Source organism: Bombina bombina, chromosome 11 (assembly GCF_027579735.1).
Source record: "Bombina bombina isolate aBomBom1 chromosome 11, aBomBom1.pri, whole genome shotgun sequence".
Taxonomy (NCBI): Eukaryota; Metazoa; Chordata; class Amphibia; order Anura; family Bombinatoridae; genus Bombina; species Bombina bombina.
The window spans coordinates 90,138,819-90,154,805 of record NC_069509.1 but is presented as its reverse complement, the minus strand read 5'-3'; the positions used below and the strand labels follow the sequence as shown (position 1 = coordinate 90,154,805).

General features: G+C 44.2%; 1 protein-coding gene across 1 annotated transcript in view; it reads left to right on the top strand.

Annotated features, from left to right (window-relative positions):
• Nucleotides 1-15,987, top strand: part of RHBDL1 (rhomboid like 1) — a 180,439-nt gene that overhangs the window by 30,602 nt on the left and 133,850 nt on the right. Inside the window, exon 2 of the mRNA XM_053695256.1 lies at nucleotides 7,200-7,358. Within this exon, the coding sequence (XP_053551231.1) occupies nucleotides 7,200-7,358 (159 nt within the window). The remainder of the gene's footprint in view (nucleotides 1-7,199; nucleotides 7,359-15,987) is intronic.

Below are 15,987 nucleotides of genomic sequence, written 5' to 3'. Positions count from 1 at the left end.
GGTATAACCACAGACACACAGCAATCAGAATCCTTTTACTCAGGGAGCAGACCTGAGATATTACCCACATTAATGCAAAGTGGCACAACACTGGAAGCCTCTTATAGAGACCCGACAATTGCTCTAGATAAAGGGTGTCTTACAAGTGACACGGCCGACAAGATGTATGCTGACACACGAAGAGAACTTTTACATATGAGAAAATATTTAGCTGCACACATGGCGGGAATGGAGGCAGGGGTGGACTCCTGGACTGCCACGAATAAACAACATGAAGGTTTCCCGCTATGTAAAAATGATCTGGTCGTTTTCTTCATTGACAGAATCTATCACCCTGAGGCCCTTTACTTGGGAAAGACTAACAAGTGGTGCACAAGTTTGGTTGAAGGGACTATAGCAGATCTGGATGTAATACCACTCTTGCTCACAGCCTGCCATATTAACCCTTTCCATAGAGACGCTTACAATACGAGTAAGATACAGCGCTTCCTGAGGGCTAAGTCCTGGGGTTAACAATGTTTACATGATATGAACTCCCTACCATTAACCTCTTAAGGACATATGACGGAATTTTTCCGTCATAAAACAATTGAGCAAACTGAAAGCTGTGTCCTTAAAGGGTTAAGGATAAGAAATAGGCTATGTTATTGTGGGAAGAGTACTTTCAGAGGCTAAGACGGTGTTCTGTTAAATGTAATATAGTTAATGGTGTATTTTCGGTTTTGGTTAAAGACTTTGGAGTAAAGCAGAAGGTTGGATAACGATCTTTAGGTTAACTGAATTGATACTCGCTGCATCTTCCTACTAAGCCATACACGATATAGATGTGACATTCTCAACATACAGCCTTTAATTACATGTGACTACCCAGCAATGCAGCGGTCTCCTCTCTTGTGGTCAACTGCCGGGGCCATGGGGGAGGAGGGAAAAACTTATTTCTAACTGTTATAGGATTATAATGTTTTATATAATAGAGTACAACCATATATAAACTGCTACATGGGATATATGAGTATGAAAATGTACCAACCTAAGCGCTGTAGCCTATGAGGATTAATTGTTTTGTCTATACCGCTTAGAATTTATCTGTTTAATAATGCATTTTGAGTGGGAAATCAATTAAACTCCTATATAAGGTCTATAATTCCTATACTCCAACGCCAATCAGATTTTTAGTTTGCTCCGTTACCTTTATGTTTGAATATTACTTTAAATTGAGGTCATTGGCCCCCATCACTACCTTGTATTCTGTATAAGAGCAGAGAATAATATATTATATATCCAATGCTAAATTTTCAGGTTAGGCTTTGGTCCTTTCAATCTCTATACCCTTTTTGTTTTCTTTATCAGCATAAAAGATCCAAGAGTGGTCTTAACCTTTATATATAGGGACTAAAAAGAGGATTTATGTTTAAGCATTTTGTTCATGTTCCTCACACACTGTCTGTTTTATGAGTAAGATTTATTTCCTATATGACTATGTGAGACTTGTATTTTGTATAATTCCTCAATAAAAATATTAAAATAAAAAATAAATAAAAAAAAAAGCAAAGCTAGAAGCTCCCGATATAAAGACATACCAATACCCTATATTGATCACAACATATTTATAAGGTTGTGTGACAACAACTAGTGTCCTTTATCAAGAGTCCCACTATATAGAGGCCTCTATTTAACAAGGTCTGGCGGACCTGATCCGACAGTGCGGATCAGGTCCGCCAGACCTCGCTGAATACGGAGAGTAATACGCTCTCCGTATTTAGCATTGCACCAGCAGCTCACAAGAGCTGCTAGTGCAATGCTGCCCCCTGCAGACTTGCGGCCCAGCAGGGGGGTGTCAATCAACCCGATCGTACTCGATCAGGTTGAATTCCGGCGATGTCTGTCCGGCTGCTCAGAGCAGGCAGACAGGTTATGGAGCAGCGGTCTTTGTGACCGCTGCTTCATAACCGCTGTTTCTGGCGAGCCTGCAGGCTCGTCAGAAACGCGGGGCATCAAGCTCCATTCGGAGCTTGATAGATAGGCCCCATAGGGTCAAATTATGAGTGGAGTGCAAAATTGCCCTTTCGCAAGTGCGATATTTGCACTCCACTCGTAATACCAGCACACGCAATTGTGCGCTGGTATTTGAAGTTGCCCGCGTTCGCATTGCATGGCAGATTTGCGCTTATGAGAGCGTGCTTCCATAGACTTCAATGGGAGCCTCATTATCATGCCATGAGACACGGTATAAGAACTAGCGCAGCGATGGGCAGCAAATGTTAAATATATATGTATATAACTAAATACATATATATTTATATTTTAATATGTTTATACAGTATACACATATTAACACATATATATGTATATAAGCATATATATATATTTATAGAGAACTCACAGTTCCCCATAGACCGCAATGTAAAGGCACTTCTCAGTGCCATTTTTTTTTGTAACGCCCCACATCCACTGCTTTGTGCAGTTATTCTTACAAAAAAAAATTCTACTATTTTTTTTTTTTATTTAAAAAGACAACACTACTTTTAATGTTGGGGCCAATTAGGGCACATTTAGGAAATTAATTAACCAGAGATCTGATCTCTGGTTAATTTTTGGAGCACTTGTAATGGCTGGTTATTTATTGCGCCTGTAAACGGGCAAATTTGTAATCTAGCCCATAATGTCCACAATGGGATTTTCCACTTGATCCATTATGCCATGTAGTGGGAAAAGGTCAGACTGCTTCCTCTTCAAATGTGGTTAGACACCTCCAATTGATAAAAAACAATCTATAAAACAAATACCAAAAATGAGGTTCCCCAATAGTGCAGCAAATCCACATAAACAGTCATACACAAGAAAACGAATGGTGCTCACAATATGCGTTGCACTAATCAGTTCGGACCTTTGGGAGACATCCAGCACGCTCCTACTCCCGTACAATGGCGCTCACAATGGATCAGCTCCTTTCTGTTTGTTGCCTGGATCTCTTAGAACCAAAACTACCATCCAATTTGTGAGACTGAAAGACTGATACCACCATAAAATTCTGGACTACAGGGAGTGCAGAATTATTAGGCAAGTTGTATTTTTGAGGATTAATTTTATTATTGAACAACAACCATGTTCTCAATGAACCCAAAAAACTCATTAATATCAAAGCTGAATAGTTTTGGAAGTAGTTTTTAGTTTGTTTTTAGTTATAGCTATTTTAGGGGGATATCTGTGTGTGCAGGTGACTATTACTGTGCATAATTATTAGGCAACTTAACAAAAAACAAATATATACCCATTTCAATTATTTATTTTTACCAGTGAAACCAATATAACATCTCAACATTCACAAATATACATTTCTGACATTCAAAAACAAAACAAAAACAAATCAGTGACCAATATACCCACCTTTCTTTGCAAGGACACTCAAAAGCCTGCCATCCATGGATTCTGTCAGTGTTTTGATCTGTTCACCATCAACATTGCGTGCAGCAGCAACCACAGCCTTCCAGACACTGTTCAGAGAGGTGTACTGTTTTCCCTCCTTGTAAATCTCACATTTGATGATGGACCACAGGTTCTCAATGGGGTTCAGATCAGGTGAACAAGGAGGCCATGTCATTAGATTTTCTTCTTTTATACCCTTTCTTGCCAGCCACGCTGTGGAGTACTTGGACGCGTGTGATGGAGCATTGTCCTGCATGAAAATCATGTTTTTCTTGAAGGATGCAGACTTCTTCCTGTACCACTGCTTGAAGAAGGTGTCTTCCAGAAACTGGCAGTAGGACTGGGAGTTGAGCTTGACTCCATCCTCAACCCGAAAAGGCCCCACAAGCTCATCTTTGATGATAACAGCCCAAACCAGTACTCCACCTCCACCTTGCTGGCGTCTGAGTCGGACTGGAGCTCTCTGCCCTTTACCAATCCAGCCACTGGCCCATCAAGACTCACTCTCATTTCATCAGTCCATAAAACCTTAGAAAAATCAGTCTTGAGATATTTCTTGGCCCAGTCTTGACGTTTCAGCTTGTGTGTCTTGTTCAGTGGTGGTCGTCTTTCCGCCTTTCTTACCTTGGCCATGTCTCTGAGTATTGCACACCTTGTGCTTTTGGGCACTCCAGTGATGTTGCAGCTCTGAAATATGGCCAAACTGGTGGCAAGTGGCATCTTGGCAGCTGCACGCTTGACTTTTCTCAGTTCATGGGCAGTTATTTTGCGCCTTGGTTTTTCCACACGCTTCTTGCGACCCTGTTGACTATTTTGAATGAAAAACTTGATTGTCCGATGATCACGCTTCAGAAGCTTTGCAATTTTAAGAGTGCTGCATCCCTCTGCAAGATATCTCACTATTTTTTACTTTTCTGAGCCTGTCAAGTCCTTCTTTTGAGGGTTAAAGTTAATACAAAGATTCTACACTCAGACTCTTAGCTAATCCCAAATGGTGATGTAACCTCAAAAACACTATCACCGAAGTTTAGAAGAGAAGAAAAAGTGATTGGGATAGCGCTATGCAGCTGCGAGTCTTATAAAGTGAAGTAAATATATATTAGTTTGGATCTATTTTTATCTGAATATGAAGGTGTCCCTGTTTTGGGTTGTTCAATTATGGGATTACTATTTTGATATATAAGGATCCCCGGTTTATTTTGATCATATAACCTGGATGATAGAGTAATTTCTATATTTTTTTTTTTATATTTTTAATATTTTATATTTTATAATAATATCTATAAGATACTTATATATAAAAAACATAGGACATAAGACTATTTTAAAAATATAGAAATTACTCTATCATCCAGGTTATATGATCAAAATAAACCGGGGATCCTTATATATCAAAATAGTAATCCCATAATTGAACAACCCAAAACAGGGACACCTTCATATTCAGATAAAAATAGATCCAAACTAATATATATTTATTTCACTTTATAAGACTCGCAGCTGCATAGCGCTATCCCAATCACTTTTTCTTCAAGTCCTTCTTTTGACCCATTTTGCCAAAGGAAAGGAAGTTGCCTAATAATTATGCACACCTGTTTTAGGGTGTTGATGTCATTAGACCACACCCCTTCTCATTACAGAGATGCACATCACCTAATATGCTTAATTGGTAGTAGGCTTTCGAGCCTATACAGCTTGGAGTAAGACAACATGCATAAAGAGGATGATGTGGTCAAAATACTAATTTGCCTAATAATTCTGCACTCTCTGTATAACAAAATGCACCTCAATTCAATTGTAAGAGAAAAATGCATAAAAATTTAATAAAAATGATTAAAAACACTTTCAAAAGTGCTAGAATTCACAACGCATTACTCAGATTAAATCCATATCATCAGGTGAATGATTTTAATTTTGATCTGTATATCCCTTTAAATTGTTATTGCACAATGGCTAACGTCCTGCACCGATATCCCTGGTTGGGGCCTCATGGTCTAATGCTCTCTGCTCTGGCAAGATTATCTAATTAGTCTCATTAGTACAGTGAGGTTCCTTAAAGGGACACTGTACCCAAAAAAATTATTTCGTGACTCAGATAGAGCATGCAATTTTAAGCAACTTTCTAATTTACTCCTATTATCAAATGTTCTTTATTCTCTTGGTATCTTTATTTGAAATGCAAGAATGTAAGTTTAAATGCCGGCCCATTTTTGGTGAACAACCTAGGTTGTCCTTGCTGATTGGTGGATAAATTCATCCACCAATCAAAAACTGCTGTCCAGAGTGCTGAACCAAGAAAAAAGATTAGATACCTTCTTTTTCATATAAAGATAGCAAGAGAACGAAGAAAAATTGATAATAGGAGTAAATTAGAAAGTTACTTAAAATTGTATGCTCTATCTGAATCACAAAAGAAATTTTTTGGGTACAGTGTCCCTTTAAACAATTTTATAAAGCCAAATTTTAACTTGGGAACTGTTTATTTCACTATGCAAGATTTAGGATGTGACGGAGAGACACACATCCCCAAGCACTGTGAGATCTCTCACAAGCCTCTAAAAAGGGCAAATGATGAAATACTTCTCTAAGGGGTGTTCTCTGCATTTCTGTATGTGTTTAAGAGACAAGCACAAATATAGCACTATATGATATGAGAGTTTTGTTACACTTACACTTTATGCTTTGTATTTTATATTTTAATATTACTTTACACTTCAGATTGGGTCCTTTCCATATTATTACATTTAAACTTTGCATTTTCTCTTTTGTATTTGAATGCATTTAGATTTAGATGCAGCAGTGATTTCACAAACTTCTACAAATTACATTGCACTTTTTATTTGCTCTATTGTAAAATTAAAACTGACAGCTTCAGAAAGTTCTCTCACAATTCTCATGAAATGATGTAAACATTTTACATAAGCTGGTCTCACTGAATTATCTCACCAGCTTTATACAGGTGAAGTTAGCTCAAAATTCACAATACACTTGTAACGGACAGAAAAGTAATATGTATTAAACTACACAAAAACAAGTTAAATTGAAGTGAAAACTTTTCAGTTTAAATTGTATCGGCTGCAAATGAAGCCTTTATATCAGTCCCAGGTGTTTTCCTGTAACTTTACTCTCCCCTGTGAAATTCTGTATCCCAGAGAACCTTATTACGGCATTTCTCATCTCTCTGGGACTTCCAGGTTCCGCCCCTTTCTTATAGAATTCACTTAATTCAGCCCCTGTGAAGTCTGCACTGTAATTTCTCTCCAAAACTAGAGAATCTTTGATCATCTGGCCCTTAGAAAGTAATGAAGCCCTCTAGGAAGTGCAATATAATTTGTAAAATATACACAGGAATATACAAAGTATGACCCTAGTTTGTTAAAGTTACACAGAAATGCAAGGAATGCTCTTTGTAAAAAGGCAAATTTTGCTATACTTCTCCAATCTCATGAGGGATCTTGCATTGCTGGAGTATCATTTTGTTTCATCTCATCTGAGCGGAGAGCTTTATATCATCAGGCCTTTGATTAGATGCAGGAAGTACTGATGAAACATGGAAAGAGGATACTATTGATGGGAAATCTATACATAGCTGGTCACTTGATCTGCTTTTGTTATATAACGGGCATGTCTGTTTCTATGAGATGGTATGGGCATAGCCCAGCAGATGGTCTGTATATAGGGCAAATGAATATTTGTATAATTCCTGTTGCTTAGCCTTCCCTGGTTTTCTGACTGCATCACTAATGTGAGATATTCTGTCTTTCCTATGTCAGCTTGACCCAGAGAACACAGGTTTTGTGTGCGCAGAGACCTTCGCCACCCTGGTTACCAATAATGAGCTGCCCCTGGACCCTGCCAAGCTGGAAATGCTATTTGCCCTATCTCAGGGCAATGAGGAGGGACAGATCTGCTATTCTCAGCTGGTTGACCTGGTGAGTAACATTGGGAGAGTATTATTTATACTAAGAAATACAGTGTCATCTCTTCTTATTGATATTTACTGAGAAGTGGCAAGCGCTGCAAGGCAAACTGTTGTGTATTACTAAGTGGCACAAATGAAAAGCTTCCCATTAGCACTGCATGACTTTGCTACATGAGTGAATGAGAGCTGAGTTGCTAATGGCTAAAGCCCTGAGTACTTGTTATTGATGCACGCATTATGTCAGGCTAGTTTTCAGATATTTTATTTCCACACAGAACCATTCTCTGTATGTGGAATTACATTTAGCTGCCATTTATATAAAGGATTACATACAATAATAATGATTTCAGTATTTGATATTGTAGGCTAGATACGAAATGAAGGAAAAGGTTTCCCAGAGTCCAGTATTCAACTGACTGTGTGTGAATGAATAAATGGTTGTGCACTATGGGGGAGGGGCTTGTGTTATGCATTTATACAGATTTGTTTCACTTGTTTGTTTCTTTCTCTGAGGAAGGTGTGAATGCTCCGAAATGTCACAGTAAATTTTGATGCTCTTAAACTCAGAAAGTGCGAGTTTTCTCATTTTTATATCTATCTATCTATCTATCTATCTATCTATCTATCTATATATAATATATATATATATATATATATATATATATATATATATATATATATATATATATATATATATATATACACAGTATCTCACAAAAGTGAGTACACCCCTCACATTTTTGTAAATATTTTATTATATCTTTTCATGTAACAGCGCTAAAGAAATTACACTTTGCTACAATGTAAAGTAGTGAGTGTACAGCCTGTACAATGGTGTAAATTTGCTGTCCCCTCAAAATAACTCAACATACAGCCATTAATGTCTAAACAAAAGTGAATACACCCCTAAGTGGAAATGTCCAAATTGGGCCTAAAGTGTCAATATTTTGTGTGGCCACCATTATTTTCCAGCAGTGACTTAAACCCTCTTGGGCATGGCGCTCACCAGAGCTTTACAGGTTGCCACTGGAGTCCTCTTCCACTCCTCCATGACAACAACACAGAGCTGGTGGATGTTAGAGACCTTGCGCTCCCCCACCTTCTGTTTGAGGATGCCCCACAAATGCTCAATAGGGTTTAGTTCTGGATACATGTTTCGCCAGTTCATCACCTTTAACCTCAGCTTCCTTAGCAAGGCAGTGGTCATCTTGGAGGTGTGTTTGGGGTCATTAACATGTTGGAATACTGCCCTGCGGCCCAGTCTCTGAAGGGAGGGGATCATACTCTGCTTCAGTATATCACAGTACCTGTTGGCATTCATGGTTCCTTCAATGAACTGTAGCTCCCCAGTGCCGGCGGCACTCATGCAGGCCCAGACCATGAGACTCCCACCAACATGCTTGACTGTAGGCAAGACACACTTGTCTTTGTACTCTTCACCTGGTTGACGCCACACACTCTTGACACCATCGGAACCAAATAAGTTTATCTTGGTCTCATCGGACCACAGGACAGTTCCAGTAATCAATGTCCTTAGTCTGCTTGTCTTCAGCAAAGCTTGCAGGCTTTCTTGAGCATCATCTTTAGAAGAAGCCTCCTTCTGGGTAGCCAGCCATGCAGACCAATTTGATGCAGTGTGCGGTGTATGGTCTGAGCACTGACAGGCTGACCCCCTACCTCTTCAACCTCTGCAGCAATGCTAGCAGCACTCATATGTCTATTTCCCAAAGACAACCTCTGGATATGACGCTGAGCATGTGCACTCAACTTCTTTGGATGACCATGGCGAGGCCTGTTCTGAGTGGAACCTGTCCTGTGAAACCACTGTATGGTCTTGCCCACCGTGCTGCAGCTCAGTTTCAGGGTCTTGGAAATCTTCTTATAGCCTAGGCCATCTTTATGTAGAGCAACAATTTTTTTTTCAGATCCTCAGAGTTCTTTGCCATGAGGGGCCATGTTGAACTTCCAGTGACCAGAGAGTGTGAGAGCGATAACACCAAATGTAACACACCTGCTCTCCATTTACACCTGAGACCTTGTAACACTCATGAGTCACATGACACCGGGGAGGAAAAATGGCTAATTGGGCCCAATTTGGACATTTCCACTTAGGGGTGTACTCACTTTTGTTGCCAACGGTTTAGACATGAATGGCTGTGCGTTGAGTTATTTTGAGGGGACAGCAAATTTACACTGTTATACAGGCTGTACACTCACTACTTTATATTGTAGCAAAGTGCAATCTTTTCAGTGTTGTCACATGAAAAGATATAATAAAATATTTACAAAAATGTGAGGGGTGTACTCACTTTTGTGAGATATTGTGTGTGTGTGTGTGTGTGTGTGTATGTGTGTATATATATATATATATATATATATATATATATATATATATATATATATATATATATAATTCTTTATCTTTATTTATAAAGCGCCAACAGATTCCACAGCGCTGTCCATGGGTAACAAAGGTAAAAAGGACAGTACAATATGAGATAACAGACAAAATTTAACAAACAAATACAGGGGGAATTGGGAGCCCTGTTCCCGTAGGAACTTACAATCTAAATGGGTAGGATGGTGAGAAACAAGAGGTGGGGACTGCAAAGGTGGGAATGATGTTAGTGTGGAGTTAGATGAGGGCAACTATTAGGCAAGTGGAATTCATTAGTTACTGATTTGGTGATAGGCTTCCCTGAACAAGAAGGTCTTTAGGGAGCATTTAAAGGAGGAGAGGTTGGGGGAAAGTCTGACAGATCGAGGAAGTGCGTTCCAGAGGGTTGGTGCCACATGAGAGAAGTCCTATAGTCTAGCATGAGAGGAGGTGATGGTAGAAGAGGCAAGGAGTAGATCTTTGTTGGATCTTAGGGAACGGGCTGGAGTATATTTGTTGATGAGTGAGGAAAGGGGGGGCTGCATTGGTAAGGGCTTTGTAGGTCAGAGTGAGAATTTTGAATTTTATTCTGCTGTGAATGGGGAGCCAGTGAAGGGACTCACAGAGGGGTGCAGTGGATACAGAGCATCAGGAGAGGTGGGTTAGCCTAGCAGAGGCATTTAGGATGGATTGAAGGGGGGAGATGCGGGAGAGAGGAAGGCCAGTTAGTAGGTTGTTACAGTAGTCAAGCCGGGAAATTACTAGGGAATGGATTAGCTGTTTAGTAGTTTCAGCACTCAGAAAAGGACGCATTTTTGAGATATTGTGTAGGTGGTTGCGACAGGATGAAGAGAGCGATTAGATGTGGGGTATGAAGGACAAATTGGAGTCAAGTGTAACTCCTAGGCAGCAGACTTGGGGTGATGGGGAGATAGTGGTGTCACCAACAGTTATAGTAAAGTTAGAAACTGGAGTAGAATTAGATTGGGGGGATTAGAAGAAGCTCAGTCTTGGACATGTTGATTTTTAGGTGGTGAGAGGCCATCCAGGAAGAAATGCCAGATAAGCAGTCGCTGATGTGGAAAAGGACAGAAGTAGAGAGTGCAGGGGTGGATAGGTAGATCTGAGTATCATCAGCATAGAGGTGATAGTTGAAGCCATAGCAACTGATAAGTTTACCCAGTGAGGAAGTATAAATAGAGAAGAGTAGAAAGCCTAGAACAGAGCCTTGCAGTACTCCAACAGACAGAGGCAATGGAGAGGAGGAGTCACCAGCAAATGAGACAGAAAAGGACCTATTAGAGAGATAAGAGTGATTCCAGGAGAGGGCAATGTCACAGAGCCCAAGGGAGCTGAGAGTCCATAGGAGGAGGGGATGGTCAACAGTGTCAAAGGCAGCAGACATGTCATGTAAGATAAGTATAGAATAGTGGCCATTGTTTTTAGCAGAAAGAAGATCGTTAGTAACCTTGGTGAGGGCAGTCTCAGTTGAGTGTTGGGGACGGAAGCCAGATTGCAGGGGGTCAAGCAATGAGTTGGAGGATAGGAAGTGTGTTAGGTGATCGAAAACTAGTTTTTTCAGGACTTTAGAAGCTAACGGAAGTAGTGATATGGGGCGGTAGTTTGCAGGAGAATTGGGTTTGAGGGAGGGTTTTTTGATGATGGGGGTGACCTTTACATGTTTGAAGGATGATGGAAATGAACCAGTAGTAAGGGATTGGTTGAATATTTGAGTAAGAGCTGGGGTGAGGGTAGAGGACAGAGAAGGTATTAGATGTGAAGGGATATGGTCAAGGGGGCAGGTATTGAGGTGTGAGGAAGATATTAGGGAACTCACTTCATTCTAAGTGGTTGGGGGAAAGGTACTGAGAGTGTTGGAGGGTGTGACCGGGGGCAGAGATGGAAGGTTGCAGTCTTGTGGTGGGATGTTACTTCGGATGGTAAGTGTTTTGTTGAAAAGTAGTCTGCCAAGTCTTGAGCACTAAAGTCAGATGAAGGGGGTGGTGCAGCTGGATAGAGGAGAGTGTTGAAAGTGGAGAAGAGATGTTTAGGGTTTGAGGAGTTAGAAGATATGAGAGAAGAGAAGTAGTTTTGCTTGGCTAAGTGAAGGGCAGAGAAGTAAGAATAAAGAATAAACTTATAGTGTAGGAAATCGGGTTCAGAGCAGGATTTCCTCCAGGCACGTTAAGCAGCACGGTAGCATTTTTGTAGCTAGCGTGTTTGCTGAGAGTGCCAGGGCTGGATCTGACGACGTGGAGTTTTGCGTATTTGTGGAGGAGCAAGGGTGTTGAGTGCAGAGGAGAGAGTATTGTTATAGTGGTTTGTAGCAAGGTCAGGGCAGGATACTGTGGAAGTGTGGGGAAGGCGTTTTTGAATAAGGTTCAAAAGTTGGAGAGGATCCAGTGTGCAGATTTCTACAGGTGCGGAGGTGGGGGGGAGAAATAGGTTTAGCATGTACATTGAGATTATAGGTGAGCAGATGGTGGTCTGAGATGGGAAATAGGCGACAGGTGACATCAGAAGGGGAGCAGAGGTAGGAGAATACCAGAACAAGAGAGTGTCTGTCACGGTGAGTAGGGAATAGGGTGGATTGTGAGAGACTAAAGGAGTTTGTGAGTGAGAGAAGTTTAGAGGCAGCAGGGGCAGATGGGTTATCAATGGGGATGTTGACGTCCCCTAGGATTAGAGCAGGTGTATTTGTAGAGAGAAAGTGAGAAAGCCAGGCAGCAAAGTTATCGAGGAATTTGGAGGTTGGTCCAGGGGGGCGATAGATAACTGCTGATAGCAGGGGGATAGTAAGATTATATTTATATATTTATATATATATATATATACTGTGTACATATGTGTATGTGTGTGTGTGTGTGTATATATATATATATATATATATATATATATATATTATAGAACATATGTAAATATATACAGGCATACCTCGTTTTATTGGCCTTAGCTTTATTGCGCTTCACAGATATTGCTCTTTTTGCATGCACACAAGCCCCCATAGGCAGCCACATGCGCGCACACACACAAGCCCCCATAAGCAGCCACATGCACGCAAGCCCCCATAGGCAGCCACATGCACATGCGCACACAAGCCCCCATGAGCAGCCACATGCACATGCGCACACAAGCCCCCATGAGCAGCCACATGCACACAAGCCCCATAAGCAGCCACATGCGCGCGCACACACACACACACACAAGCCCCATAGGCAGCCACATGCGCACACACACACAAGCCCCCATAGGCAGCCACATGCGCACACACACAAGCCCCCATAGGCAGCCACAGGCCTGCACACACACACAAGCCCCCATAGGCAGCCACATGCGCACACACACACAAGCCCCCATAGGCAGCCACATGCGCACACACACACAAGCCCCCATAGGCAGCCACATGCGCGCACACACACAAGCCCCCCATAGGCAGCCACATGCACACACACACCAGCCCCCATAGGCAGCCACACGTGCGCACACACACACACACACAAGCCCCCCATAGGCAGCCACATGTGCACACACAAGCCCCCCATAGGCAGCCACATGCACGCACACACAAGGCCCCCATAGGCAGCCACATGCGCACACACACAAGCCCCCATAGGCAGCCACATGCACGCAAACACAAGCCCCCCATAGGCAGCCACATGCGCGCACACACACAAGCCCCCCATAGGCAGCCACATACGCACACACACAAGCCCCCATAGGCAGCCACATGCGCGCACACACACACACAAGCTCCCATAGGCAGCCACATGCAGTGCATGTCATGCACACATACACAAGCCCCCATAGGCAGCCACATGCACATACACAAGCCCCCATAGGCAGCCACATACACAAGCCCCCATAGGCAGCCACATGCAAATACACAAGCCCCCATAGGCAGCCACATGCGCGCACACACACACAAGCCCCCATAGGCAGCCACATGCACAAACACACACAAGCCCCCATAGGCAGCCACATGCACAAACACACACAAGCCCCCATAGGCAGCCACATGCGCACAAACACACACAAGCCCCTATAGGCAGCCACATGCGCACAAACACACACAAGCCCCTATAGGCATGCGCTTGCACACGCACACACACACAAACCCCCATAGGCAGCCACATGCGCGCACACAGACAGACAAGCCCCCATAGGCAGCCACATGCGCACACTCACATACACAAACCCCCATAGGCAGCCACATGCGCGCACTCGAACGCACACTTACACACTTATACACACACACATATTCCCCCATAGGCAGCCACATGCGCGCACACACACAAGCCCCCATAGGCAGCCACATGCACACATACACACACACGCCCCCATAGGCAGCAATATGCAGGCACGCACACACACACACTCAAGCCCCCATAGGCAGCCACATGCGCGTGCACACACACACAAGCCCCCATAGGCAGCCACATGCACACATGCACACACACAAGCCCCCATAGGCAGCCACATGGGCACACACCAAGCCCCCATAGGCAGCCGCATGCACACACACAAGTCCCCATAGGCAGCCACATGCACGCACACACACAAGCCCCCATAGGCAACTACATGCGTACACACACACACAAGTCCCCCATAGGCAGCCACATGCATATACACACAAGCCCCCATAGGCAGTCACATGCGCACACACACACACAAGCAACCATAGGCAGCCACATGCGCGCGCGCGCACACACACACACACACACACACAAGCAACCATAGGCAGCCACATGCGCACACACACACAAGCCCCCATAGGCAGCCACATGCGCACACACACACGCCCCCATAGGCAGCCACATGCGCACACACACGCCCCCATAGGCAGCCACATGCGCACACACACACACAAGCCCCCATAGGCAGCCACATGCGTGCACACACACAAGCCCCCATAGGCAGCCACATGCGCACACACATACACAAGCCCCCATAGGCAGCCACATGCGCACACACACACAAGCCCCCATAGTCAGCCACATGCGCACACACACATGCCCCCATAGGCAGCCACATGCGCACACACACGCCCCCATACGCAGCCACATGCGCACACACACACGCCCCCATAGGCAGCCACATGCGCACACACACGCCCCCATAGGCAGCCACATGCACACACACACACCCCCATAGGCAGCCACATGCGCACACACACATGCCCCCATAGGCAGCCACATGCGCACACACACACGCCCCCATAGGCAGCCACATGCGCGCACACACACGCCCCCATAGGCAGCCACATGCGTGCACACACACAAGCCCCCATAGGCAGCCACATGCGTGCACACACACAAGCCCCCATAGGCAGCCACATGCGTGCACACACACAAGCCCCCATAGGCAGCCACATGCGTGCACACACACAAGCCCCCATAGGCAGCCACATGCACACACACAAAAGCCCCCATAGACAGCCACGTGCACACACACACAAGCCCCCATAGACAGCCACATGCACACACACACAAGCCCCATAGCAGCCACATGCACACACACACAAGCTCCCATAGGCAGCCACATGCACACATACACACACACACGCCCCCATAGGCAGCCACATGCACACACACACACACACACCCCCCATAGGCAGCCATATGCAGGCACGCACACAAGCCCCCATAGGCAGCCACATGCGCGCGCGCACACACACACACGCCCCCATAGGCAGCCATATGCAGGCACACACACACACAAGCCCCCATAGGCAGCCACATGCGCGCACGTGCACACACACACACCACCATAGTCAGCCACATGCGCGTGCACACACACACAAGCCCCCATAGGCAGCCACATGCACACACACAAGCCCCCATAAGCAGCCACATGGGCACACACCAAGCCCCCATAGGCAGCCGCACGCACACACACGCACACACACAAGCCCCCATAGGCAGCCACATGCACGCACACACACAAGCCCCCATAGGCAGCCACATGCGTACACACACACACAAGCCCCCCCATAGGCAGCCACATGCATATACACACAAGCCCCCATAGGCAGTCACATGCACACACACACACAAGCAACCATAGGCAGCCACATGCGCACACACACAAGCAACCATAGGCAGCCACATGCGCGCACACACACACAAGCAACCATAGGCAGCCACATGCGCACACACACACAAGCCCCCATAGGCAGCCACATGCGCACACACACACGCCCCCATAGGCAGCCACATGCACACACACACGCCCCCATAGACAGCCACATGCGTGCACACGCACA